This window comes from Halichoeres trimaculatus, unplaced genomic scaffold, assembly GCF_033239565.1.
Source record: "Halichoeres trimaculatus isolate MK-OKI-2021-1 unplaced genomic scaffold, fHalTri1.1 fHalTri1_scaffold_10, whole genome shotgun sequence".
NCBI lineage: Eukaryota > Metazoa > Chordata > Actinopteri > Labriformes > Labridae > Halichoeres > Halichoeres trimaculatus.
The window spans coordinates 9,239,021-9,263,258 of NW_027437187.1; the positions used below are offsets into that span (position 1 = coordinate 9,239,021).

At 39.5% G+C, this 24,238-nt stretch overlaps 3 protein-coding genes across 5 annotated transcripts in view; 1 reads left to right on the forward strand and 2 right to left on the reverse strand.

The window, feature by feature from the left end:
- Positions 1–10,377, reverse strand: part of LOC141796956 (solute carrier family 66 member 2) — an 88,280-nt gene extending 77,903 nt beyond the window's left edge. Inside the window, exons 1-3 of the mRNA XM_074678305.1 lie at positions 10,334–10,377; positions 5,915–6,169; positions 5,309–5,442 (exon numbers count right to left, since the gene is read on the reverse strand). Coding sequence (XP_074534406.1) covers positions 5,309–5,442; positions 5,915–6,123 — 343 coding nt within the window. The 5' untranslated portion in view covers positions 6,124–6,169; positions 10,334–10,377. The remainder of the gene's footprint in view (positions 1–5,308; positions 5,443–5,914; positions 6,170–10,333) is intronic.
- Positions 10,378–13,196: 2,819 nt separating this feature from the next.
- Positions 13,197–17,451, forward strand: hsbp1b (heat shock factor binding protein 1b). The gene is made up of 4 exons (XM_074677967.1): positions 13,197–13,389; positions 15,294–15,360; positions 15,503–15,629; positions 16,897–17,451. Exons 1-3 carry the CDS (start codon positions 13,345–13,347, stop codon positions 15,622–15,624), a joined length of 234 nt encoding a protein of 77 aa, XP_074534068.1. The 5' UTR covers positions 13,197–13,344; the 3' UTR covers positions 15,625–15,629; positions 16,897–17,451.
- Positions 17,452–17,811: 360 nt separating this feature from the next.
- LOC141796715 (DNA topoisomerase I, mitochondrial) overlaps positions 17,812–24,238 on the reverse strand; it is a 43,585-nt gene continuing 37,158 nt past the window's right edge. For 2 of the 3 annotated variants that reach the window (XM_074677963.1, XM_074677965.1), the window contains exons 16-20: positions 23,630–23,744; positions 20,705–20,832; positions 20,426–20,526; positions 19,757–19,906; positions 17,813–18,113 (exon numbers count right to left, since the gene is read on the reverse strand). In XM_074677963.1, coding sequence (XP_074534064.1) covers positions 18,011–18,113; positions 19,757–19,906; positions 20,426–20,526; positions 20,705–20,832; positions 23,630–23,744 — 597 coding nt within the window. In that variant the 3' untranslated portion in view covers positions 17,813–18,010. Of the gene's footprint in view, positions 18,114–19,756; positions 19,907–20,425; positions 20,527–20,704; positions 20,833–23,629; positions 23,745–24,238 lie in introns of all 3 variants that reach the window. The other variant, XM_074677966.1, reaches the window with a different exon arrangement.

Consider the following 24,238-nt stretch of genomic DNA (forward strand, 5'->3'; position numbering starts at 1 on the left):
CTAATAGCTTTAAGGACAACCGTGGGGTCAGCAACAGCTATCAAGAGTCCTATCTCTTCCTCTGTTATGGTCTGCTAAGCTCTCCCTGGCTCCCACAAACAGGATGTTAAATACAAATTGCAGCTCTTTGCTGGGTGACTCACAAAGTAGTGTTGTAGGCGTGGAGAGGAGAGAGTGGTCAGCCAAATGTGGATGAAATATGAAGAAATTTGATGCATGAAAGTTACTGGTACTCGAGTAAATTTACAGCTGTGATCAAATATGAGGAAGTACTCTGGTGGTGCTCTACCCCATCCAGCCAGCAGAGAGCAACATTGTTCAATTAGTCAATTTAGGAAAGCACTTCAGATCTTGATTTCTATTTTTTTTAACCAGTATGCATATTATTCACATAATATGAGATAACATTGGTTCTCCAGCACTTCCTCTTCCTCACTAGTTCAAAGTTACAACACTGACACTGAGCCTGAGACCTTGCCTGGGGTCACAGTCCGTTCTGACATTTCCTCTCCTCCTGTGCCCCTCTATCAGCCTCCAGTTACCCATAACACAGGCTGGGACTGTTACTGTGTCACCCTGAGGCGATGGCTAGAAGTCACTGCAGAGTCCAGACTCTGAGTCAGCTGCACAACGACAGAGACACGGCTGTAAAGATTACAAACACAGTGCAATGTCAACAGCATCTGTCTTTAATAATGTTCATGTGGTAAAACAAACACACAGAGTTCTGCTGTGTTTCAGAGGTCAAATCAACACAAACACACAGACTTAAAGAGACTTAAGGAGAGCTACTGCATTAAGATTGAAAAATTTGGACCATCCTACATTGAGAATGTGGATGAAGGAACTTGCATAGTGTATTGGCTCCAAGAGACTCATGTTCATTGCTAATAGCAAACTAAAAGAGTTAGTCCAGATCCCTCTATGTGAACATTACATGTATATATATATATATATATATATATATATATATATATATAAATTTATTTATTAGTGCTGTCAGGCAATTTAAAAAAAATAATCTAATTAATTACAGGATTTGTAATTAATTGATCTAATTCATCACATTTTAATCTCATATCTGCTTAAGGTCCCAAAATAAAGAATTTGAATTCCAGGACATTAAAATGACATCAAAAGACACTAAAAAAACATTTGAAAATAAGGTGGGAATGTATACAACACATTTTTAGGTACCCTGATGCATAAGGAACACGTGAAAAAAGTTTTATGGTTCTCTCTTTACAAAATCTACACATTCCTGCACCTAAGATAAGCTGATTTGGTTTTTAGGACGGTTTTTGCTGTTGACTCGATTTTTACTGCAATATGAACTTCTATACTTCTATGAGGTCAGGAGAACCAGGGCTAAAGGCTAAAAACTGTGAGGAACTATGTACAAAACACTTAACTCAAGTCTTATATCAAAGAAAAGTGAAGTATTCTCAGTTTAACATGCTCTGAACACACAAACTGTTGCTCATTGGTGCAGAGCAGCCCCAAGCTGAAACATGACACCAGGAAGATGGAAGCAAATTTTCAAAGAATTCTTTAGATTTTAATACAGGACATAGATCAATCATTTAGGGCTTGTTTAATGCAGTAAAGAGTGTAGAATTATCTGTTTTGTTACAGAATTGAGCTAGAGCAAACAGTTAATTTTCTGCAGATTTTCAAAAAGGCCATGTGAATAAACGTGATGTGGACGGCAGTCACAAATCACTCTCGCTTCCACTGCTCCGGTTTAAAGCATGTTGCTGACGTCACGTGTGATACATTCATGGACCATCGGAAATTTGAAAATCTGACGAGAACACCTCTTTGAGATCCGGATTAATCTGCGTTAATTTGCGGTGCAATAATTAATATAATTAACGTGTTAAAATGACAGCCCTAATATATATATATATATATATATATATATATATATATATATATATATATATATATATATATATTTGTATACCATAAAGTGCACTTACAAAAGACAAGTCTGTTTTTGTTTCACTTTTTTTTTCTGTGTGTATTTTTGTTGGTGTGTTTAGGATCTAGGATATGAGGTCAGAGAAAAGGGAACAGGTGTTGACAGGCCTGTGTGCAGCAGGATCAAAGATGACCCTGGTACGGCTCACATGGACTTGAGTCACAGATGTCTCCTCTGAAGTGAGAAGTTAGAGGGAGGACGATAAGGAGAAGAGGTGGGAGCAGATTCAGTGGCACCAGCATGACAGGAAGAGGAAAGAGGACAGAAAAGAACAGTGGAGGAAGGTGGGAAAAGAAGAGAAATAAAGAGCAGTGACAGGGTGCTGGGAGTGTTTTTGGAGAACTATCAGAGAAAAGAGCTCAGCAGGAAAGATCTTCAAATATGGTCAGAAAAGATGCCAGCACACATCTTTGGAAGAAGAAGAAACAAGTTTGCACAGAAATAACAGAAATAACTCTGATCTGCTTGGAAGACGCATTCATGGAGGGACGGAGGGAGGAGCGGACCATAAGGACGAAGGCTGGTCTATTCTTGTCCTGACCCCACCATCCCCCATTGGACCTGTGCTCTATGAAACCGGACCTCCGGCCCCGCTAGCTCTTTACTTTATGTAACAGGGTGCTATGTCCCAGTGAGCCTGTTTATGATGGACAAGCTCACACATGAAGATGATCCTGGTCTGTATCTTTTCCAATCAATAACCTCTCTGTTACCAACTCTGTTTGACATATGGAGAACTCAACATCGCCTGCAGGTGGACTTGTTGTCAAAAGCAAAGCACCAACAAAATCCTCCACCCTCGCAGAAAACAAGCAACGTAACTCTTCATAAATGATCCCCTTCGATATGAAAAGTTGAAGCGTGGGCTTTAATAAAAAAATGCTCAGGATGAGTAATACACCAGCGCTGTGCTGAGACAAGAGAGGCACAGATGCTGTGAAATAAAAGATCATCACTCTACAAAAGTGCTTTACTGTACCAATGCAATCCAGTTTTCAATCAACACACTTTAAAGGAATTGCAACTAACAGCAACACACACTTTCCTTCATCACCAATCAAACACTCCCGCAAGTGATACCTTTAATAACACACGGTGCAACAAGATCAGAGCAGAGCAAGATCCCATCATTCGATTTCAGCCTACAAGATGTTATCTAATAAAAACAGAGCTTTCACTGAATTTCTGTCAACCCGTTTAAAACCAATCAGCAGCAGGGTCTGAGGAAAAAACACAATTACTCAGGAAAGACAGCGCTCTGTGGAGAGTGACCCTAGAAATCATCTCTGCAGCCATGCGCACACACACACACACACACACACACACACACACACACACACACACACACACACACACACACACACACACACACACACACACACACACACACACACACACACAGCACAGTGGCTACTCATATCAGCCTCAACTTCCTCTGGCAGTTTACTATCGTTTATCTACTTCCTCCAGTTTCTACAAACAACACACACACACACACACACACACACACACACAGACGCAGGCACATGTATGTACCCAGAATAGACAGAGACAGAGAGCTCCCACGTGAGACATTACAGTCACATTTATAGCCACTGAACTAAACACCTTCTTTTACATTGTTTCTGTATGTTTCAATATCTAAACCATCATTTCATTCATTAACCTTTGGACTTGAATGTCAGCAGCACCTGTATGTGTCTGTTAGTGATGGGAATGTTTAAAGAGCAGCATCTCACATTAACTATTCCAACAGCCCCCTCTTTTGGTAAGAAGGAGGTGGTGAGGCTGTAAAGCTGCTGACAGAGAGAAATGTGAGCTGTGTCCATCACGGAGAAGAAATGATTCACTGCTTCAGGACTTGCGTTTAAAATTCATTCAACAGCATTCTGGGAAACCGGGTATTTTGAGATAGATTTTGAGTCTTCAGCCAATCTACGGTGAGTGCAGGACTCTTTGTTATGGACAGGATGGTTTTCTCCCTTTTCAAAAAGAGCCACATGTGATTTTGTGAAAATGACCAAGGGCGAGCAGCTCTTCCTGACATAGTATTTATTAATCATAAATAAATGCCATAACTACTTATTTGAGTGATTTCTGAGTGAAATCAGTCAAACACACTTGTGCCATCATTAAAGACTGATGAAATCAAACCTCACCTGTTCCTCAGGTGTCTCTTGATCCCAGATGATGAGTGGTCAGTTTTCTGCAGTGTTATATGCTGTGTTAACATCAGCAAACTCTGCTTCTGACCAACAAAAATGTTTTCCATTAGGGGGCGATACAGGCAAAATATGTCAGGATATTTTTATGGCAGGATCATGATCTGGACTTAATCAGGATTGTTTTTCATGATGTTTTTGAGAATATTTTGACCTGAAAACAACTTTTTCGTTACCAAATAGTTATTACCCTGCATTCTGAACAACTTTCCGCTCAACTTCACAACTTTACAAGGCAGAGTAGCATCATGCTATTCACAGACATGGCTAACAGAGCTAACATCGGACACCAACACCACATTGGAAGAGCTTCACCTGCTGTGAGCAGACAAGATACAGGAGACAGAGATGGAGCATGACTGAAGAAGCTCAGTCCTGGACCCTGTGGAGGTGGAGACTGGCTGAACTGGAGAATGATGGACAACATGCCATCATCTATTTTCTTATGGACCTTTTTGCACTTTCTATACACTTTCTTACTTTTGTTTTCTTGATTGCTGCTGTGACTTTAATTTTGTTGTACTTGTTACAATGACAAAGTTCTATTCTATTCTTTAATTTAGTCCTGTGTCCTTTAATCTGTATTGATGCGCGTAATAAATCCATGTATTAAATATATGTATATGAGTTGTTGAGTTTCTGCAGAATGTACCGAGCTTTAGCTTTATACAAGTAGCCTATATGCTCAGTTCAAATGTAGTTTAGTGAGTCGTAACCAAGTAGATTTTAGTTTGTTTTGTAAAATTAAATTAATTGTACCAGAACAAATAATTTAGATGATTTATCCCAGTGCCATAATTAATACACAATGAAAGATAAAAGCTGGGGGCTGTATGAAAATTGACATTGGGCTACGATTAGCCCCTGGGCCTGACTTTGGACATAAATGCTCTAAGACTAAAAAAACAACCTTTAATAAAAAAGAAGAAATTAAGAAATCCTGCCGCAGAAGAATAGGACATTATACATCAGACTTTTGACCTGATAAAGGAGGATTATTTCTGGGCTGAAGCAACTACATGGAGTTGTAATGAAATATTCTTGAATCTGGTCACTTTTGTCTCTGGCTAATGAAATGAAAAATTTGTTCAAGTCTCGTTACCTGAGAGTCGGTGCTGCTTGGTGCTCACTCGGTTGGTGTTTTGGACCGTGCAGCAGAGATGGAGCATGGCAAACATGGTGAGGATCATCACCACGCTCTGCAGCAGCAAGGTGAGCTCAAACTGCTTCCCTATCCTGTGAGAACAAAATAAAAATACTGATCACATTGCTGAGTTTTTCATACAAAAGACAGTTTATGAATGACAAAATCATAAAACTCAGTGTCAGAAAAAAAAATCCAACAGCAGCACAGTTAACAGAGACATACAATACCTTCTCCTTTATGAATAATACAAAGCTCTCTCATATTCTATCAGGATTTCTCTCAGATTTTCTCCTCTGATCCTCCGACCCAAACAGTGACCTCTGCTTCCTGATGTATAAAACAATTTACGAGGAAGCCTCAAAGTTGACAGCACGTGGCCTTAAATGCTTTCATAAATCAATCCTTTGTGGGCAATTTCCCTTTTTTCAATTATTTCTGACAACATGACAGATCTGAGGGATGGTCTTATAAATGGCTCTCCCTTCTAAAGGGCAAAAATAAAAGAAGGGAGATTGGAAAAGAGAAAATGACATCATCTAGGCCTCTTCTTCCACTCCTCACCAGAAGAAAATGCGCAGGATGTTTGCTATGAGCAGCACCAGGCACACCCTGGTGGAGAAGCCCTCACTGTTGTTGCTCCTCTGGATCTCCTGGTACTGTGGTACATAAGGCAAAGCTCCTCCAAACACCATGAGGCAGGAAGCCAGCCACGCCAGCAACGACCACGAGCCCTCGATGTCCACATCCTGCAGAACCACCTCTGCTTCCATCACACGCACAGACACTCACAGGTCTTCAGAGGGCAAAGAGTTAATCCTGAGGGGCAGAGAGAGGACAGGTCAGTGTTAAACTTCACCTTACTTCTAACCACAGATCAATAATCCCTCTTCACCTTAAACATTTAGAAATGGTTTAAGTGCAAACAGTACAACATGATGATGCAGATTCATGTCATTTTCAGAATCTTGGTTTAGCCGACGATGGGTCACTCTGACCATATTCAGGGATAATCACAAACTGAGTCATACAGATGTTTCAGTGACACTCGCAGCAGACTAAAATCCAGTTTAATGACTTTTCTCCCCAGTGGATGTCTGAAAACTCTTCTTGTCTTCTTGTTTCAATGATAGAGTTCATTATAATGACTTCCTGTAGGCCTCATAACAACACTTCATATCTGCTCGGGTCCATTACCCAGTTATGACAAAGATAAGGCTGGAAACTTTCGCCTGTATTACTCATGTCTTAACTGTCATGCAGTCTTCTTTATAGTAGTTGAGACTGAACTGAAAGGTAAGACCTTTTTAGACAGTTTTTTAAACCTAATGCACCAGTAGAGTTACTTTGCTGACATTTCAGTTAAGTAGAAATAAAAGTTTCAGTCTCCAATTGTACTTCCGTAAAAAAATAAAAATTAGCTTTCTCTTAAACCCCCTTAAAATCCTGAGTGCTTCTTTTTAAATCAGGGGTTATGGAGTGACAGGGGCTGAAAAGAAGTCAGTAAGATTTGAGCTCCAAATAATGTCAGAACATTGTTTCTTGTGTTTACAGTTGAAGTCAAACCAACAGAAGAATTAATGTGAGACATTGATGTGAGAACAACACATGTTTAGGTTGAAGTTCCTGAATATGTGAGTTCCCTTTCTGTTTATATTTTGCACTTTAAAAAATATAAACCTCAAGTCAGTCTGGTGTGAGTTCAAAGAGTTCACAACCAAGTGTCCGGATTGCAGGACAGCTTGTTCTGATCAGAATCAGGTTAGGCTCACATTTGAGCTGACAGAGGTACCAACCTGTGAAAGGGTTTGTTGTGATTTTAGCATGAGCAGTGTGGTCTTCTCCTCCTCTAAGTTAGTTCACCAGACCACTGCTGATGGTTGAAGGTTGTTTCATCTCTGCCTTTTGTTTTACTCAATAAATGGTGCAATGTGAAATGAAGTACAAAACTTTACACACAAAATAAATAGGGATGCACCAATCACAATTTTATGGCCGATCACCCTTCTTTAAAAACCTGGCCTGTTGATACCAATTTCGGCCAATACTGATTTTTATTTTTAATTTTTCATAACTGAAAGCAAATACCTATAATGTTCCAATCTTACTTTATTGAAAATTATTGAACAATACCTGTGAAACAATAAAATCTTTATGTTTTAACTTAAACAACCAATAAAGTGTCCTGAGTTTTAGGTCTCAGCGCAAAAAGCAACAAAGGCTGGCTGTCAGACCTTCCTGGAGGTATATAAGATCAGTTTCATATGTCAGGATGGGCTGATCACCGATCCCCCAAATTAAGGAAATCGACACTGATGGGTTGGTGCATGTCTAAAAATTAATTAATAAATTTCAACATCAATCATAATAATATTATTATTATTATTATTATTATTATTATTATTATTATTATTATTATCATTATTAATAATAATAATAATATTATCGTCATTCTTATTATTATTGTCATTAGTATTATTATATATTATTTTATTATTGCAATAATAATAATAATAATAATAATAATAATAATAATAAAATTATTATAATGAGTAAAAGTGCTGGTTTTAAAATCATAGTTACTGAAGAAAATGCTATTAGTTACTAACACTAACCCCTTTGCTTAACTCTTCAAAAAGTCTCACACAACATACTGCTGGGACACTTTGAAGTAACATTGATTTTAAGATTCTGTAGTTGTTTTTTTTAAGCCCTTCATTTTCAATAATTTATTCACCCTGTATATGCTTTTCATACAGCCCCTCCCAACAAACTGAAACATGTATGTTACTAGTCTGACTATTCTGTGCTGTGGCTGCCCTTTGTGGAAGGGGATGTGCTTCTGTGGCACTATAAAAGGCTAATTCTAGATTAACAAAAACTATAACAATGGTATGCTCATGTCAACATACTTATGAATACCTCTTCTACTAAGTTTGTTCTGCCACATGCTGCTACATCGTAACACCTCTATGTTATAAAGGTGCCCCTCATCCATTTATCCACTTCAGTCAACCAATAGAGGCAGAGTAAGCACAGTGTGTGCAGGTCAAATAATTTTGAATATAAAACACTTTGATTGATCACTTTGCAGTGCAGCACACACCTGACACTAAACTGCCCCCTTAAAGGTACAGATGATGTGTGTTTTTGTCTTCTGTCTTCACTATACGGCCTGACAGGAATGACTGATGAAGGGTGGGGTGAGGGGGTCAAGATGCAATAACATCTTAGAACAAGAGAGGATGTGCAGCAAGAGAAAAGGTCAAATAAGAGGAGGGAGGTTGTTTTGTGGGTATCTTTAAAGTGTCCTGCAGTCTGGACATGTAGGTCAAAACTAGAAGTTTATGACCTACTGATTGATTTTAAAAACACTGTGGATTCTTCGTTCTGTTCTCCCACAGTGAAGATGTTGTCACAAAACTCTGTAATCGGTGCTGCAACAACTTACACAAACACTTCAATCCTTGAAATAATGCTGTTTGCATGAAGAGTTAGCAGCCATTCTCAACGGGATTAAAACATCAGCTACACAGTAATTCCCTCTTTCTCTGGGGCACCCTGTGGAGCAGAGATGTTCATTACTTTTTCAGAAAATGTGTTTTACAGATAAGAAACCCCTGGAAATGGAAATGGTATAACAGCCAGAATGAAAGATTTCTGCAATAACAACCATCTCACATACTTTTGCACAAATTTTGCTCTTCCATCACAACTACTGAACCTGCTTTGAAAATCATTTTCTTCAAAATTGGAATCTTTGCGGCTCTATTTAACATCCTTGAACACTGGGTGTGATTCATTTTTGATAGTTTCCACTTGCTCCAAAACAGAACAAATTCTTTGATCGTGTAAAACTACTAAACGATAAACATGACTCTCAGTCTCTGAGGTGACTTTCACACTAAAAGGGAAACAGTGAGAGACTCTGGTTTGGTGTGTTAGTTTGATTTCTTTTGTGGTTGTGTAATAACAACAAAAGTCAAGTGAACCAGCATGTAGGAGTCCCATGTTTCCCCTGTATGGTTGGCAGTCAGTGTCAGCTGACTAGTCACTCAGAGTAGCTTAGAGAGTCAGTAAACACAACAACAAGTAGTTTGGTCCTGGCAAAACAAAAACCCATTTATGGTAAAAGGGGAGATGAAGGGATGAGTAAAGACACAGCTGCTGAGGAAGTCTCTGGGACACTAGGAGTCAGTTTAAACACATCTGATAACTCTTCTTAAAAGGCTTTTACATGGTTATGCATCTGGTATAGTCTTAGTGATGTCCTTGCTGCTCTGAAGATGTTTCCTTATAGCAGAAATCTTATTGTACACCTCAGCAAGTGCTCCTTCTCATTTCTGTGGAGCATTAACAGACTCCTGTGAATATAAAACTACAGAGAAGCTCTTAAACTCATTCCATAAATGTCCTTTTACAGGCTTCCCACAGTTAAACATTACTTCTGGATTTAACAATAGGGGCGTCTTCAGCTCCTTCCTCCTGCCTGTTGTTGTGTGTGTAACCTCTCACACCAAAGTAAGTAGCCAAAATGTGTGGGGCCACCTCCAGTAACAGAACCAGCTTTGTTATGTAAGCAAAGCATAGCTTCGTGGGGTTGGGTCACTCACTGACATGCCTTAACATACAGACTCTCATTTTTGGCTACTGGGAAACGAAAGCAGCAGCACAGGGACAGCTCTTCAACACATTACACACATTAATTTGACTAATCACAGTGGATTCAGTGGATATAATGCCGGATTATCACTCTGAGCCTGACTTCTATGGTGCTCCAACAAACATCGTCTGAGAAAGTGCGATACTGCGTTGTAAAAGAGAAGAGTAAGCTTTAAATAGCGCGCTCACATCACACACACACACTTTACTCTGCAGCTTGTTTGTGTATCGCTCCTTGTAGGGACTCTGTCCGTTTGACCGGCAGAAAGAAGAGTTGAATCATGTCAAGGTAAACCACGGACAACATCCACCGTTACTCACCAGCCGCCTTCTCTCACTTCAGTGACTCTCCCCTTTCAAACCACAAACCCGAAATTGATCAACCATGAACGTTTGAACTCCGTGCAGACTGGGTTTCCTTGCAGCTCTTACTTTTAGATACCAACTCGTGCTCAGGAGAGGAGGAGGAGGAGGAGCGTGCACGTGCTGTCGCGCGCGCACAGATATCAACAGTCGTTGAGGCTTACGTGCAGACCAGTCCCGTCCTCAGTATGTAGGTCTATGCGGCATCAGTACAGTTTAAATTTCAGGAAGACAGGAATGAGGAAATGTGTCTCCCTGGGGTCCTTCAGGTTAATAAACTGCTGATACATGTAAAATAAAAGTTTCTCATTCAAAACGTTGAACAACATCTAGACTCCGAGACTTTAAGGCGCATTCCTGGTAGATTAAGAGGGAGTCTGGTTAACTTTAACTCCACATACCTGGAGACTGTGTGTAATGAATGTTTATGTACATTCTCGGTTATAAATGAATGAATAAAAACACCATGTACACCAGTTTCACTGCTCTTTAACAAATTAACTAACCAGCCAAACGTAAGTCATTTAGTCATATGGTGAAGATGACCTACTGAAGTTCAAACTGAACATCTGAATCAAGAAGAAAGGTGTTTTAATGGACTTTGAAGGTAGCATGGTTGTTTTTCTGAGTATTTGACTAAGTGTTGATCTACTGGGATTTTCAAACACACAACAACCTCTAGGCTTGAATGGTGCCTAAAGGAGAAAATATCCATATGCTAGAGGTCAGAGGAAAATGGACAGACTGGTTGGAGATGATAAAAAGACAACAGTAACTTAAATAGCCACTTGTTACAACTAAGGTCTGCAGAAGAGCATCTCTGAACACACAACACGTCCAACCTTGAAGCAGATGGGCCACAGCGGCAGAAGACCACAACAGGTGACACTCGTCTCAGCTAAGAACAGGAAACCAAGGCTACAATTCACACAGGCTCACCAAAACTAGCTCATAGAAGACTGAAAAAAGTTGCCTGGTCCAATGAGTCTGGATTTTACTCTGTCAGATGCACTGCAAAAACTGAAATCTTATCAAGTGTTTTTGTCTTATTTTCAGTAGAAAATTCCTTTTTAGACTCAATATGAGCCAAATTCACGACCAATCCAGAAAAATGTCTTGTTTAAAGTTATTTAAGGACAAAAATGAGGTCTGAATTGCTCGTAACCAGTAAAAAAAAATATGCCAATGGAACAAGAGAAAAGTTACTTGTATTAAGATGTTGCTCTAGTCTCAAGGAAATTTTCAAGCAATTTTTTCTTGTTCCATTGGCAGATTTTTTTTACCGGTTACAAGCAATTCAGACCTCATTTTTGTTCTCTGATAACTTGAAACAAGACATTTTTCTGGATTGATAAGTTGAAAGTGGCTCATATCGAGTATAATAAGACAATTTTTACTTAAAAAAAGACAAAAACAATTTATAAGATTTCAGTTTTTTGCAGTGTGGTAGGCCCCAAATGTTGGGCTAACAACATAAAAGTATGGATCCATCCTGCCATGTATTGATGCTTTGCCTGCTGCTGCTGGTGGTGTAATGATGAGGGGAAGATTTTCTTGGCTCACTTTGGACCCTTTAGTACCAATTGAGTCTGGTGTTAAGTCCACAGCCTACCTGAGTATTATTGCTGACCATGTTCATCCCTTCATGAGCACAGTGTACCCATCTTCTGATGGCTACTTCCAGCAGGATATTGCTCCATGTCACAAAGCTCAAATAATCTCAAATTAGTTTCATGAACATGACGATCAGTACCCTGGACTCCAGTGGCCTCCACAGATCTCAATCCTGTTTGCCAAGATTAACAGTTTGGGGTCCCATGTGACTTGTGCTAAGGTTGTGCTAAATGTTTTAATGTTGTACAGGTTAGAGTAACAACTGTCTCTTCTCCTACTAGGAAGCCATGCTGATTCATGAATCTGGTTTGGGACCGTCTTGTTGAGACATGTACTGTCTTTCCTGAAAAAGCCATTGTCTGGATGGATGGATGCACATATCACTCCAAACCCATGTTCAGCCTAAAAGGTCCCAGATGTTAAAGTTAAGATGTGATTTGGTAAACCACAGAACTGTTTTCTACCATATCTAACTCCATTGAACTGGCTTATGCCCAGAGTCACATTTACCTTAAACATACAGTATCTATGTACATCCTTTCCTCTCTTAGCACAGTTTTGACCAACAGCACAAGAAAATGTTGACATACCAAAGTTTTTGGATCTTTTGCTGATTATGTGCAGTGATTTCTAAAGAGCCACACCTCTTTTTAATGTGATGCTCAATGAGGGTTATGTAGAACCAGATATCAGTCTTGCCCATTTTGTTGAAACTTTTCCAGATTCTCTAGTCTTTTTGATCATACAGCAAGAAACATTCTTGACATTTACTTAACTTTTTGCAGATGTTGTCTCTCGCAGAGTGGGCAACCTCATCTCGACCCTCTCTTCTGTGCCTTTTTCAAACCCAGTCATGAACCTTACAGCCGCGAATCAGCATACTTGGAATCTTCCAAATGTTTCATTTACATTGCACATGTCTCTGTGCTTTGTTGCTCCTGTCCTTAGTTTGGTCTAAAAAGTGTTGCTGGCACGAAGCTCTATTAATTTTTAAATAAAAGATTCAAATGTTTTGTAGAGCATCAAAACCTTTTTAACAATATCTTAACTGTGTCACAACTTTTGGAGGATTTTAGACAATACAAAAAGACTGATGGAAGAAATAACCATCCCATCCAAGCCCATAAAGGTTCAGGGCACAGGCTTCAAGGTGTAGACTGGAACAGGCCCACTTTTCCGCATGCTTCCGTCACCCAACTCTCGCGAGAGTGGCCGAGATGTTGAACAGCTGACCGTGCTGTGGGTGGTGCAGACCTATATCTGTTTGGAGCAGCTACGAATCTGTTAGTAAACAGTCAGAGGAGACGCTTCTACATTTGTGTTTTTTTCAAGGCACCGATAATCACTCTCACACCATGGCTGAGACGGATCCTAAGTCAGTGCAGGACCTGACCAATGTGGTGAGTCGAGATCGCTATTGAAAGCTAACGTTAGCAACAGTAGCCTGGCTAGCAGATGCTAACGTTAGCAGAGGTTAGCCACAAAAACATTTCTACAGCCTTTAGTGAAGTCTGCTGTTAAATTATGGAGCAGCTGCGTATAAAATATGCTCACATAGGGATATTAAATGATAAAATTCCACATTTTGTTTTATCACGTTATGTAATCGTCAGCTAGTCGTTGCAATGACATCATACCATAACCGAAGAATAGCATCACATACAGGCTAATGAGCGACAGTGAACTGTTTTTAGTTGCACTCGTTTCTCTTTTCTTTCTTTAAAAAAAAAAAAAAACTTTAAATATTTAATTCCACCCATTAAACCCTATCATAACCTCAAATTAACAGTGGGATGTTATAATTGCTTGACCTCATTCTTCAGACGGTAGTGTTGTCATGGAGATGAGCACCAGTAACGAATGTTTGCTCTCCTTTAGATCAGCAATGGTCTGGGACCATACCGTGTCCCAAGTTATACATAACAGTGCAGGTTGTTACAGAATGTATCATAGTTTATATTTTGTTGTCATTTATTTGCTCCTCTTAACTGGAACAGGGACTTAAATAAATCCACATTATGAAAACATAAACTGCCCAAGTCTGTTAGACTTTACTTACTTACTTTGTTTGAAATCAGCAACCTTTAATTTAACCTTTTATCAAGCAAAAAAGTCATGTTTTAAAAAGAAAAAAAGCTGCTTGCAAGTACTAACTGGTTAATAATTTAAAGCTTTTCTAAATAGGCCGACACTCGACATCTTGTGCAAGACAGGTAAAAACATCAACAACAAATACGAAGACTACAGAATAAAGAGTTAATAAACAAAAACATGATGAGAGCGGCCATCCAGTTTACTTTGCTATAGAGGCACTAATTTTGTGTCCCCACAGCTGAAACCTTACAGTTATCTAAAACACGAGGCTTACTCACTCAAAACACTTAAAATGTTTCAACACTGTAAATCAGCTCATGCCATCAGCAGGTCAAATTATTTTCAGATATGCTGATTTCAGCCAATAACAGGACTCAGTGGATTCATCAGTGCCTGTATAAAGCTCACATGAGTGCCTTTTCTAAAGCCTACAGGGATTTCCACATTGAAGGTCTCAAATAACCCCAAGCTGCTTCTCAGGAGCACAGTTTGGTTGGACTAAAAGTCTCTGACATTTGAAAATAACATTTTTGTTGAAATCAGACCTTTGGATTTTACTTAATATTTCTAGTATGTACATTTCTTAGTATTTAAGACTGAAGATTCCCCAGGAGAGGCTAGAAAATGTTGCTGAGGCAAGAAGCATCTGGGTGGACTTGCTAAGACTGCTCGGCCTGGTCTCGATTAAGCAGATGAAGATGGATAGGTTACGTCAGGGGTCCTCAAACTTTTCTGCAAAGATTGTGAAAAAGTGGTGCCAGAGACAGGTGACCCTATGGACTGAAGAAACTGTAATGATACTGAGCAGAAAACTAAATAAGAGGTGAATTTGTGTTAAAGTAGCTAATGTGTTGATAGTAAAGGTACACAGTTGGAAGTAACTAACATTCACAGAACTCCTGAGAGAGTAGACCGTCAGAGCAGCGTTGCGCAACAAATTAACAGATAGGTCATGCACCAATAGTGTACTTTTATAACACTTATAACACGCCTACAGCACACATGTGCATGTCATTGATCTAAAAATATCTCTCAGAGTTACTAAGCTTTTACACAGTTGTCAAGGAAACTAGATACTTTTTTTAAGTCCTTCATTGACCATGGGCATGGTGTGTTTCTCTGACAGAGCTGATGTTTTCAGAGGCTGATGATTGGTGAGGTAATTCTTCATTTTCTTTGCTCTTTAAGTGTTTGTCCTTTTATCCCACAGGTTCAGACTCTGCTCCAGCAGATGCAGGACAAGTTCCAGACCATGTCAGACCAGATCATTGGGAGGAATATCCTAAATATTGATATGGTTTCTTGTATTTCTGTCTCACACATGGTACTTTTCATACATAGACACAATACCAACACTAACATTTATACACCTCATTTAATCTGCTCTGTAATCAATTATTACCTTAACTGATTCTCCACTCGATGAGATGAGCACACGCATTGACGACTTGGAGAAGAACATCGCTGATCTGATGACCCAAGCCGGCGTGGAAGAGATTGAGGCACCACCAGAAAAGGCTAAAGAGGGCCAAGGCCCATAATGAAGGTAAGAAGGAAGAGCTGCACAACATTAAGATTGACTTTAATTAGCTTAGCTTTGTAGTTTGCATTTGCATCATTGATCTTCTGGGTATTTCTGGCCACCATAGTTGTGCTGCATCTCCACCTTCTTCCGTGATGTAAAATAACACCACCACATTTCACCCATGGAAACTCTGAAGTACTATTCCCATGACATCTAGTACTTTCAGCGTGAGAAGCAAAGCCTGTAAATAACTTGATTTTTCTCATGTTTCTGATTGGAAACGCTGCACAGACCCACCGTGCTTCAGCGGCAGCACCTCAGTCTGCAGGGAACAGCCAGCCAAATAGTTTTATAAGAGAAGACGTCCACATCCAGCTTCAGTTGAACAATATGTATTGAAAACTTCTGGATATGCTGAATAAATTTGACCATCTTCAAACTTCAAAGCTACTATGCAAAAGATCAGTTCTTATTTAGTACTACCCCTAGAAGATCTGCATTAATAATAAGATCATGTGCTCTGAGACAGCGTGTCTGTGTCCACCTACTGTACTGCAGAGAGACTCAAAATCATAATCTAGGCTCTGTTTTTAGACCTCTTGGGTTTTAGAGCTGTCTAAAATATGACTGTAATGTGTTTTATTTGTTATCATGAGTCTAACATCCTGTGAGTGACATAAAACCAGGGACAAGCATTTATTTGATTGTTATATTTACATTCATAAATGAGACTATAGCTTATTTATTGTTGAAACAGGAGTACACAGCGAGTCTCCTTCCATCTTATGTCTTTCCAAACTGCTGTCAAAACCTTTGTTAGGAATGCTCAACAGTGCCTGAATCATATTTCAACTCAAAATGATCAGAGAAAGATGCAGAGACCGTCTTATGGTATTGCCACCCAAAATTACAGAGAATTCGACCTGGATTAACATTATCAGAAGATCTCTGTATGTCTTGAAATATGGTCAGTGATTTGCCCAGGAATTTTTACTTTACAAATTATGGACATGGTTGATTTGCACAGGTGTGAAGCGTGTGACACCTCAAAACTTATCTGCGGTGTCACTGTTTGGATTTTGAGCTACCGTAACCGTACAGGTGCAGCTAACCAGACTGGTGCCAGCAAGAAATTGCATCACAAAAACTAGAAGACTGCACATTTTTGATGCCCTTAGACCTGTGGATGAAACCAAACTGAAGAAGTTAACTTTAGCGCATTCTTAAATTAGAGCTGCAACTGAATGCAGGCCAGTGATTGAGACTGTTTGTGTTTTTTGTCCTGCAGGTTCCTTAACACAGTGTGAAGTGGGTCCCATGGTCAGGAGCGCAGACTTTCCCTCTCTGAAGATGACTTCTATTGATTTGGTGTGTCGTAGTGTGAAATGCTTTTTTATATTTTGAATATTGTGATAAACGGTTACAGTTATGTACTGACTTGAAAAGTTGAACCTTGTTTGTAGAATAGTGTGATATGCCCTCTAGAACTAAAAACACCTGCGTGCAGGAATGCGGTTTATGGATTTTGTGTGTTGACCTGCAGGTTATTTCCCTGCCATCATATATCATGATTAATTAAATCCCAGGAGACGATGGCTAACAGGGACAGTTCTGCCTTAGTCTGTGCTGAGATACAACCTGCAACCGTCATCATCCCATCACAGGGGATGAATATAGCAACACCTGGATCCTGCAGTATTTCACAAACAGCACTGCTACTGTCAACTAATGGATGCATTCCAATTCTGATTTTCTTCTATTAAAGTTATTTAATACAATGTTATTTCTCATGTATATTACATAATAAATATTTGGCCAGGTGCTAAGTGAATTTTAAAAAATATACTTAACCTGAGGTGCTCACAGTTTTCTCTGTATTTATTTGAAGCATTGCATTTTATCATGCTAATTACCCTGATGATTGAGTGATGTGTTGATGTTTTATTGCCCTACTTACTTTGAAGTTCATTAGGATGACATTATAGTACAACACTCAAGGGAATACTGAGCTAAGACTTTTGCAATCTCTCCTCTGCAGCTGTCAGTTTGATGTTGTCATTGAGGGAGGATATAGTTGCAGACTTTCCTTTGAAGTTGCATAATTGCCAAATGTAACCACACATTTGTCGTTTCTGCATTGAAAGAACAGGAACCTTTATTAAAGTTAACACAAACAAATTTTGCTAACAAAACAAATCCATTTTCAGAAAGTGCCAAAAAAAAGGGCAGAAAGGACTAGAACAGTAGAAAACAAAATTTGTCTGATGAGTGGTGATGGACAGTATTAATCCCAAAAGCACATTAGTCTTGATAAACAGACAATTAATGTTCTATTAAAGTACTGTACGTAATAGAAGATGCTTCTTAACTGCAACTTTCTACCAGCTAATGAGACTTGGACATCAGAATTCAAAGTCTGCTTCGGTCATGTCGATGGCCCAGGCAAATTTGTCCCTTTGGGTCTTGTTGTAGATTTTTTCTACAGGTACCCCTGTGTTCTTACACCTGGATGCATGAGAAAAAAAAGTTGTTCAGTTAACACTGCAAAATAAATATTTCCATTTGAAGCACAAGTTTACCCATTAAAAGGTCACCTAATTTCTTTTTCCGAGAAATTCAGAAGAATGTGCCACAACATGACGTAATAGTTGTTTGTAAAATTTCGATAGACATGCATCACTGTGAGACATTGCCAAATTGGTGTCTGAGGATAGACAAGTTCTCCTCAGTTCATATAAAGATTAGATGAAGTAGATTACATACAAACACTCAATGGTGCCATTATCATTACTAAATTAAATTTAGTAGATACATTTTCCCCCCATTTTCAGAGTGTAATTCATTTAACTAAAGAGAATGCTGTCTGTAAGAATCTTATCTACAGTCATGGTGGAAAACACTACTTCAATGAATAGTTGTGACATTTTCAAATGACTGAAAACAAAGAATCTGTCTCAGGGATACAACATCAAAATCTCATGACATGAAAATATCTAAGTAACATTAAGTAAAAGTACAAAGCTTGTTGTGATATCTAGGAAAAGGACAATTTAAGACTTGAGGCTGTAAATGGTTCTTTATGAATCTTTCAGCAAGGCTGGATTTCTCTTTCCTCAATTTGCCAAGTGACCTATTGAATTCTCCGTAATGGGAATGAAGACGCAGCGGTCTGGTGGTGTCTCTTCTCTTATTTCTTGACATGCAAAGACCAAAATGTTCAAATTGTTTCTCTATTCTCAGCCCAAGTGGCAACCTCCAGTTGAATATGAAAGTAGTTTTCAAATCTAGAGTTTGTTGAGGGTCTGCTTGAGGCTGGCTGCAGAAGCACCAGGAACTGTGTACATACTAATTCTAAAAAAACTGATCTTTACAGTTCAGAAAAAAGTTGTTTACAGCCTGGTTCCAGAAATTACTTTGAGTTGGATTCGTTCATTTCTCTATCGGCACACACTGTACAGGGGGTGAATTTTTTACCTTTTTTTGAAGATATCAAGCCTGAGAGATTTTTGGCTGACTTATCTGATACATGGTTGTGCTGTACCTGTTTGAGAGGAGGCTAAAAGGATCACCTCAACTTAAGCTCTTTGTCTCTTACCAGAAGTCAGGGAGTCAGCTTTGTAATGTGGTGACTGCCAATAATTCAAAACTCTCCATAGACAAAAAGGATGATCAGAGATTACGTCTCTGTATTATAAAGTCTACATGCATGCCTCACAGCTCTGATAAGCTGCCATGTTATTCAGGAAACCCTCTGCTCTGCTCACACTTTTTGCCATAAAGACTAATCTTTATTCAAGTTCACAGAGAGCAACTAAATAGAGGCACTTGGTCTGAGGATATTGTGTTATTGATCTCATTACATCTTTAACATTTAGTACCGGGGAACTTTTGGCTTTGATTTAGTTCAAGACAGGTGATCAGATCCACTGAGCTGCCCCTCTCAGGGCGTCACAGTGAATAAAAGCAGTAAAAAGTGCAACAGCTTCACAAGCTGGGCCCATAATCCTCGTTTGAGGTCATTTCACCAGTTCAGGGTGGTCCTTCAGGTTTCAAGAGTTTCTGAATTCCCTCAAACAGGCACACAGAAGTTACATCACGCAAACATAGAGGTTTTTCATTAAAAGATCTCCATGAAAGATCTGACTCACCAGGCCACAGTGATGCGTGGGTCCAGGTAGTTCAGCTTTGAGGTACCAAGTGCAATCTGTTTGTTTTCCTCTCTGTCTGTCGCTTGGACCTCCATTTTTAGTAGCTGCTCCTCACAGCGCTTCACCGCAGCTTTCTTCCGCTCCACCAGCCTGACTCAGAGTAAACACACAGGTGCAATGAAGTCACATATTTCTTGATAAATGCCTTTTTTTTTATAAAGGAACAATTCTACTGCTAGTAAATGCTTTTTAAATGACAAAAGTGACATTTCATTATTTTTGGGAAATCCTATGCTTCCTATATCCTATCCTATATCCTATACAGAAAAAGGCAGCTGTTTTTAAGTTTTCGTCTTACTGCGTGGTAACAAACAGCTAGCTGCACACGGTATAAACAGCAGGGAAGCTCATTTCTGTGAGTTAGCAGCAGGAGGTGCAGCACCACCACTTCATCCACTTCCTAACCTGAAACCCACATACACACATAATACCCAGTGAAGCTGTCATTTCTACTGTGTGGAGCCACTTAAACCTGCAGGATACCTTTATACTGGTTCTTGAGTGTGATGTTTGAGATTAAGAGACACCTGCCGTTTCAGATTGCTGTCAGTCACTTTTAATTGTCTGACTGCCACAGCATGGAGTTTTCTGTACTTCTGTAGCACTCACTTCTGCAGCTTGGGGTCAGCATTTTCCTTTGTCTTGGCCTCCTTCTTGGCCTGTTTCAGCTCTTTCTTTGCTAAAGAAAGCTGTTCTTTTCGAGCATCAATCTGGTGGGAGTACACAAAGAAAAAGTAGGCCCATATGTATGGATTACTGCTCGTTTTACAGTATTAGACTGAACAGGAAAGGTTGTTCAGGAAGCTATTTTAATGACACAACAAATCAATCATCAGTTCATGTGTGAGAGTAATAAAAACGTGTAAAAACAAGGTCCAGGGTTCTTACCTTAGCCTGAAGGTTAGCCATAGACTGATCAAAGGTCTTTGGTGGTGCCCTCTGGTGGTTACAGAGAATAGCAACTGCTCTGTTAGCCCTGTTGTAGGACAGGATTTTCTGTTCCTCAGTGTCTGACTCTTAAGAGGGAGACAGAAACAGCATTCAGAGGACAATCCAAGCATAAACACAGATTTGACCAGAATTAAGCACAGAGACTTAAGAAGGCAAAAATCAAACCAGTTTCTTTTAAAAATAAGCTACCACCACTCTCCTCACCTAACATAGGCTGTATTCACATGTAGATCTTTGGATTGACTTTTAGTGGCAATCCAGAAAGAAGAAGCGTGTGTGACACCTCTATCTGTAGCTGAGAAGTGTGGCAGAGGCAGCCAAAGGGGCCCTGATAAGAGCTGGAGACGCATGGCTCTGGTTGAGGTGATAATATACTCCTGCCATGGCTAGAGAGGCTGGCTGATGTCAGGGCATTAAAATATCAAGCAAGCAAAAAATAAAAAATGTCAATAGTGTGGCAGTTTTATCATGAACCTCTGTCACAGGCAGCCAGGTAGTAAGACGAAGAGCCAGACTGACCCAATGCCAGAGACTCTTATTTTACATGAGCACCATCACCCACTTGGAAAAGAAGTGACTCTCACCAAAGCATGTCTTTATTCTGGAGGCAAATGAGTAGAGCGCAGTTTGTCTTGTTAACACGAGTAGTTACACAGAGCTATTGTTCAATGCGTGACAACAAGCAAACTGTCTACACTTGGCGCTGCTCACAGCCCGGTGCTCTGAGACTTATCGGTAATGTTGAGCAGCACTCATCTACCAACTCCAACCTCACCAAGCAGAGCTACCGTAACTTCACTCTTCATTTTACCACTAGACTCTCATGTTTGAATGGACCACTGCAGTATAGCAGTCCATCTACAGCATCCACCATTACTACAAAATAAATCCAAGGAATCCTTTTCTCAGGGAAAAAGGGCACACTTTTGCCTTTAACTTCATCAACTCACTTGGCAGTGCTGAAATTTGCTGAACTTTATAGCGTTGTTATAGTATTGTCAAAAAACTTTGGGTCTATGTGCTATAAATTCTAAAAATCTGAGCCAATGACAGATACAGAAACATCCAATTTCGGCACTCATAATCTCATTTTAAATTTTGGATTATAAACAGAGATACATTAAAGTGTTACTATTTATTTATTCAACCTTTATTTAACCAGATGAAAACCCATTGAGATCTGGATCTCTTTTGCAAGGGTGACCTGGCCAAGAGGGCTACAGCACACGTCACAATCATAGACTGTATATAGAGTAGACAGCGGGGCTCGGCCATTTATCATTGTACGGTTTTGAAGCCAAAATACTGCCGTCTCAGGCGCCGCCATTGTAGCAGTTTGGAGCCAGATTCTACCCAGTAGAAACGATGAGGGATTGGGTGAGAATCTGAGTGGAGCTGGGTGAAAAAATTATAATTTTTTTTCTTTCGAGAGTCTAATCACTTCCTGACTCTACCTCCCGACATATTTTACGATCCCTGAAAAAAATACACGAGAACGGCAGCTGTCAATCATTGTTAAACGTTACATAAAGCCTTGTTTTTAACCTCGTATAACCAATGAAAACGAAACTTTTCAGAAAAAGAGGACTTGGATACAAGGCAGCTGAATGATATCTTCAAATCACTACAACAATCAGACGTGAGAAACATCTCTATGAGAAGTATTAATTTTTTTAAGTTTGACCTCAGCCCATCTGGAATGACTGGAAAGCTGGATTTTTCAACCTATACTGCAGCCAGACACCAGGGGGAGCAGTTTTTGTGGAGACCTCACTTCGAGCAAGCAGACGTCTATTTTTTTTTACAGTCTATGGTCACAATTAATAAATAGGTACAATAAAAGGCACTGTGAAAAAAAAACAACAACAACAGTAAAAGAACAAATAAAACGATACTTTAAAATAAATTACAAAATCAGGTGCTAGAGGTGAGTAAAAAAAACAAAATCATAAACACAGGCACTGGTCCATAAATTCTTGTTTTCCATTTAGTAAGGAATGTAAGGCTCTCAGTCTCTATTTCAAGATTAGTTATAAAGTTCTTGCAGTGCCTTTAAATATGAAATTCATTCAACCGCTGTTTTAAAAGTCTGCATGCAGCTGAATGCAGTTAATGTTATTGTGAAGTACTTTATCTTCGTCTACATGCTGATCCCCTGTTATAATGATGTAACATCAGGTAAAGAATTTCAAAGCATGAATTGCATTTGGACGTCTCATCAGACATGCAGCTGTTGAATGCTGTCAAAGTATCAGATATTTACAGGTGAGAGAAACAGCAGGAGGCAGGCAGGATACCCTGCAGTGTGTGTATGAAGAAAGGAAAGCTGCTGGTGCAGTGTGTGTGATGGAGGTGAACAAAACAGAAAAAGGTAAATCCAGGCACACAAGAGACATCAGGGCTGATTTGTTGGATAATTTCTGACAACGAATGGGTCTGAAGCTTATCTAGAGGTGTAAGAGTGTATGATGGAAGAAGTATGAAAAATGTTCAATATTTGCCACCACACATAATGTAAACTGTTAAAAGTGGAGTGGGATGACAGCCAATCAGTCAGCTGACTGACACAAGAGATTAAAGCTACCATAACAAAGAAGCTAAAGTTAGCTACTGTGTTTTTTTTCCCTCTCTCTATGTCTCTCTGAAACCACATTTGATGGAGCGATTCAACCACATTTTCAGTTTCAAGACGGGACTGGGTCTCTGGTTGATGGTGTGCCACGTATAACACACCAAAATGAGTATTATAAATAAAAATATACTGGCTTAAAAAAAATGTAAATGATGATAGAAATCCCTGTGCCACAGTGTGGTATGATTCTGTGTAAAACACTGCAGTGTGTGTGTGTGTGTCTGGCTTACGGTGTGTGAGCTCTTTGAGCTGCTGCTGTAGAGTGATGGAGGCGTTGTATGTCCTAAAGACTTTAGCAGTCAGACCTGGCATCAGAGAGCTCAGATGCTTGTTCATCATTGTTGTCTGCAATGAGAGAAGTAGAACAACACTCATCAGTACACAGCCATCTGAGAAGCTTGGCTGCAGCTGTACGCAAACTCTACCACTAGGTGGCAGTGTGGTATTACATCACATAAATATTTCAGTACAACACATAAAACTCCATCTCTGGATTCATCACCATAATATTCCTTTAAAAAAAAGATTAAAAATGATCAGAGAACTATTCCTCCCACCTGACATTTCTGCGAGTGTTTTAACAAGTGAACGCCGTACAGTCAGTGGTGAGATATATAACCATTAGCATCTGTCAAACGGCTGCAGCCTCATCAGAGCAGAAAAAGGATGAAACTGAGTTAACAGTGTAAGAGCGGGTGTGATGGAAAAACAAACATGAGGCTCCCTGAACACACACTGATATGGAGAGCAAACACATGGACCTGGAGAAAGAGATAACGCACATTTCTAAACACAGATGAAAGCGGCAGGAAAAATCCCAATCAGCCTGCTGCTGCAGT

Coding starts and splice junctions, on each gene's coding strand:
- hsbp1b (XM_074677967.1), top strand. CDS start 13,345: ATGGCTGAGACGGATCCTAAGTCAGTGCAGGACCTGACCAATGTG. Junction 13,390..15,293: donor TGCAGGACCTGACCAATGTG/GTGAGTCGAGAT, acceptor TTTATCCCACAG/GTTCAGACTCTGCTCCAGCA. Junction 15,361..15,502: donor AGACCAGATCATTGGGAGGA/ATATCCTAAATA, acceptor CTGATTCTCCAC/TCGATGAGATGAGCACACGC.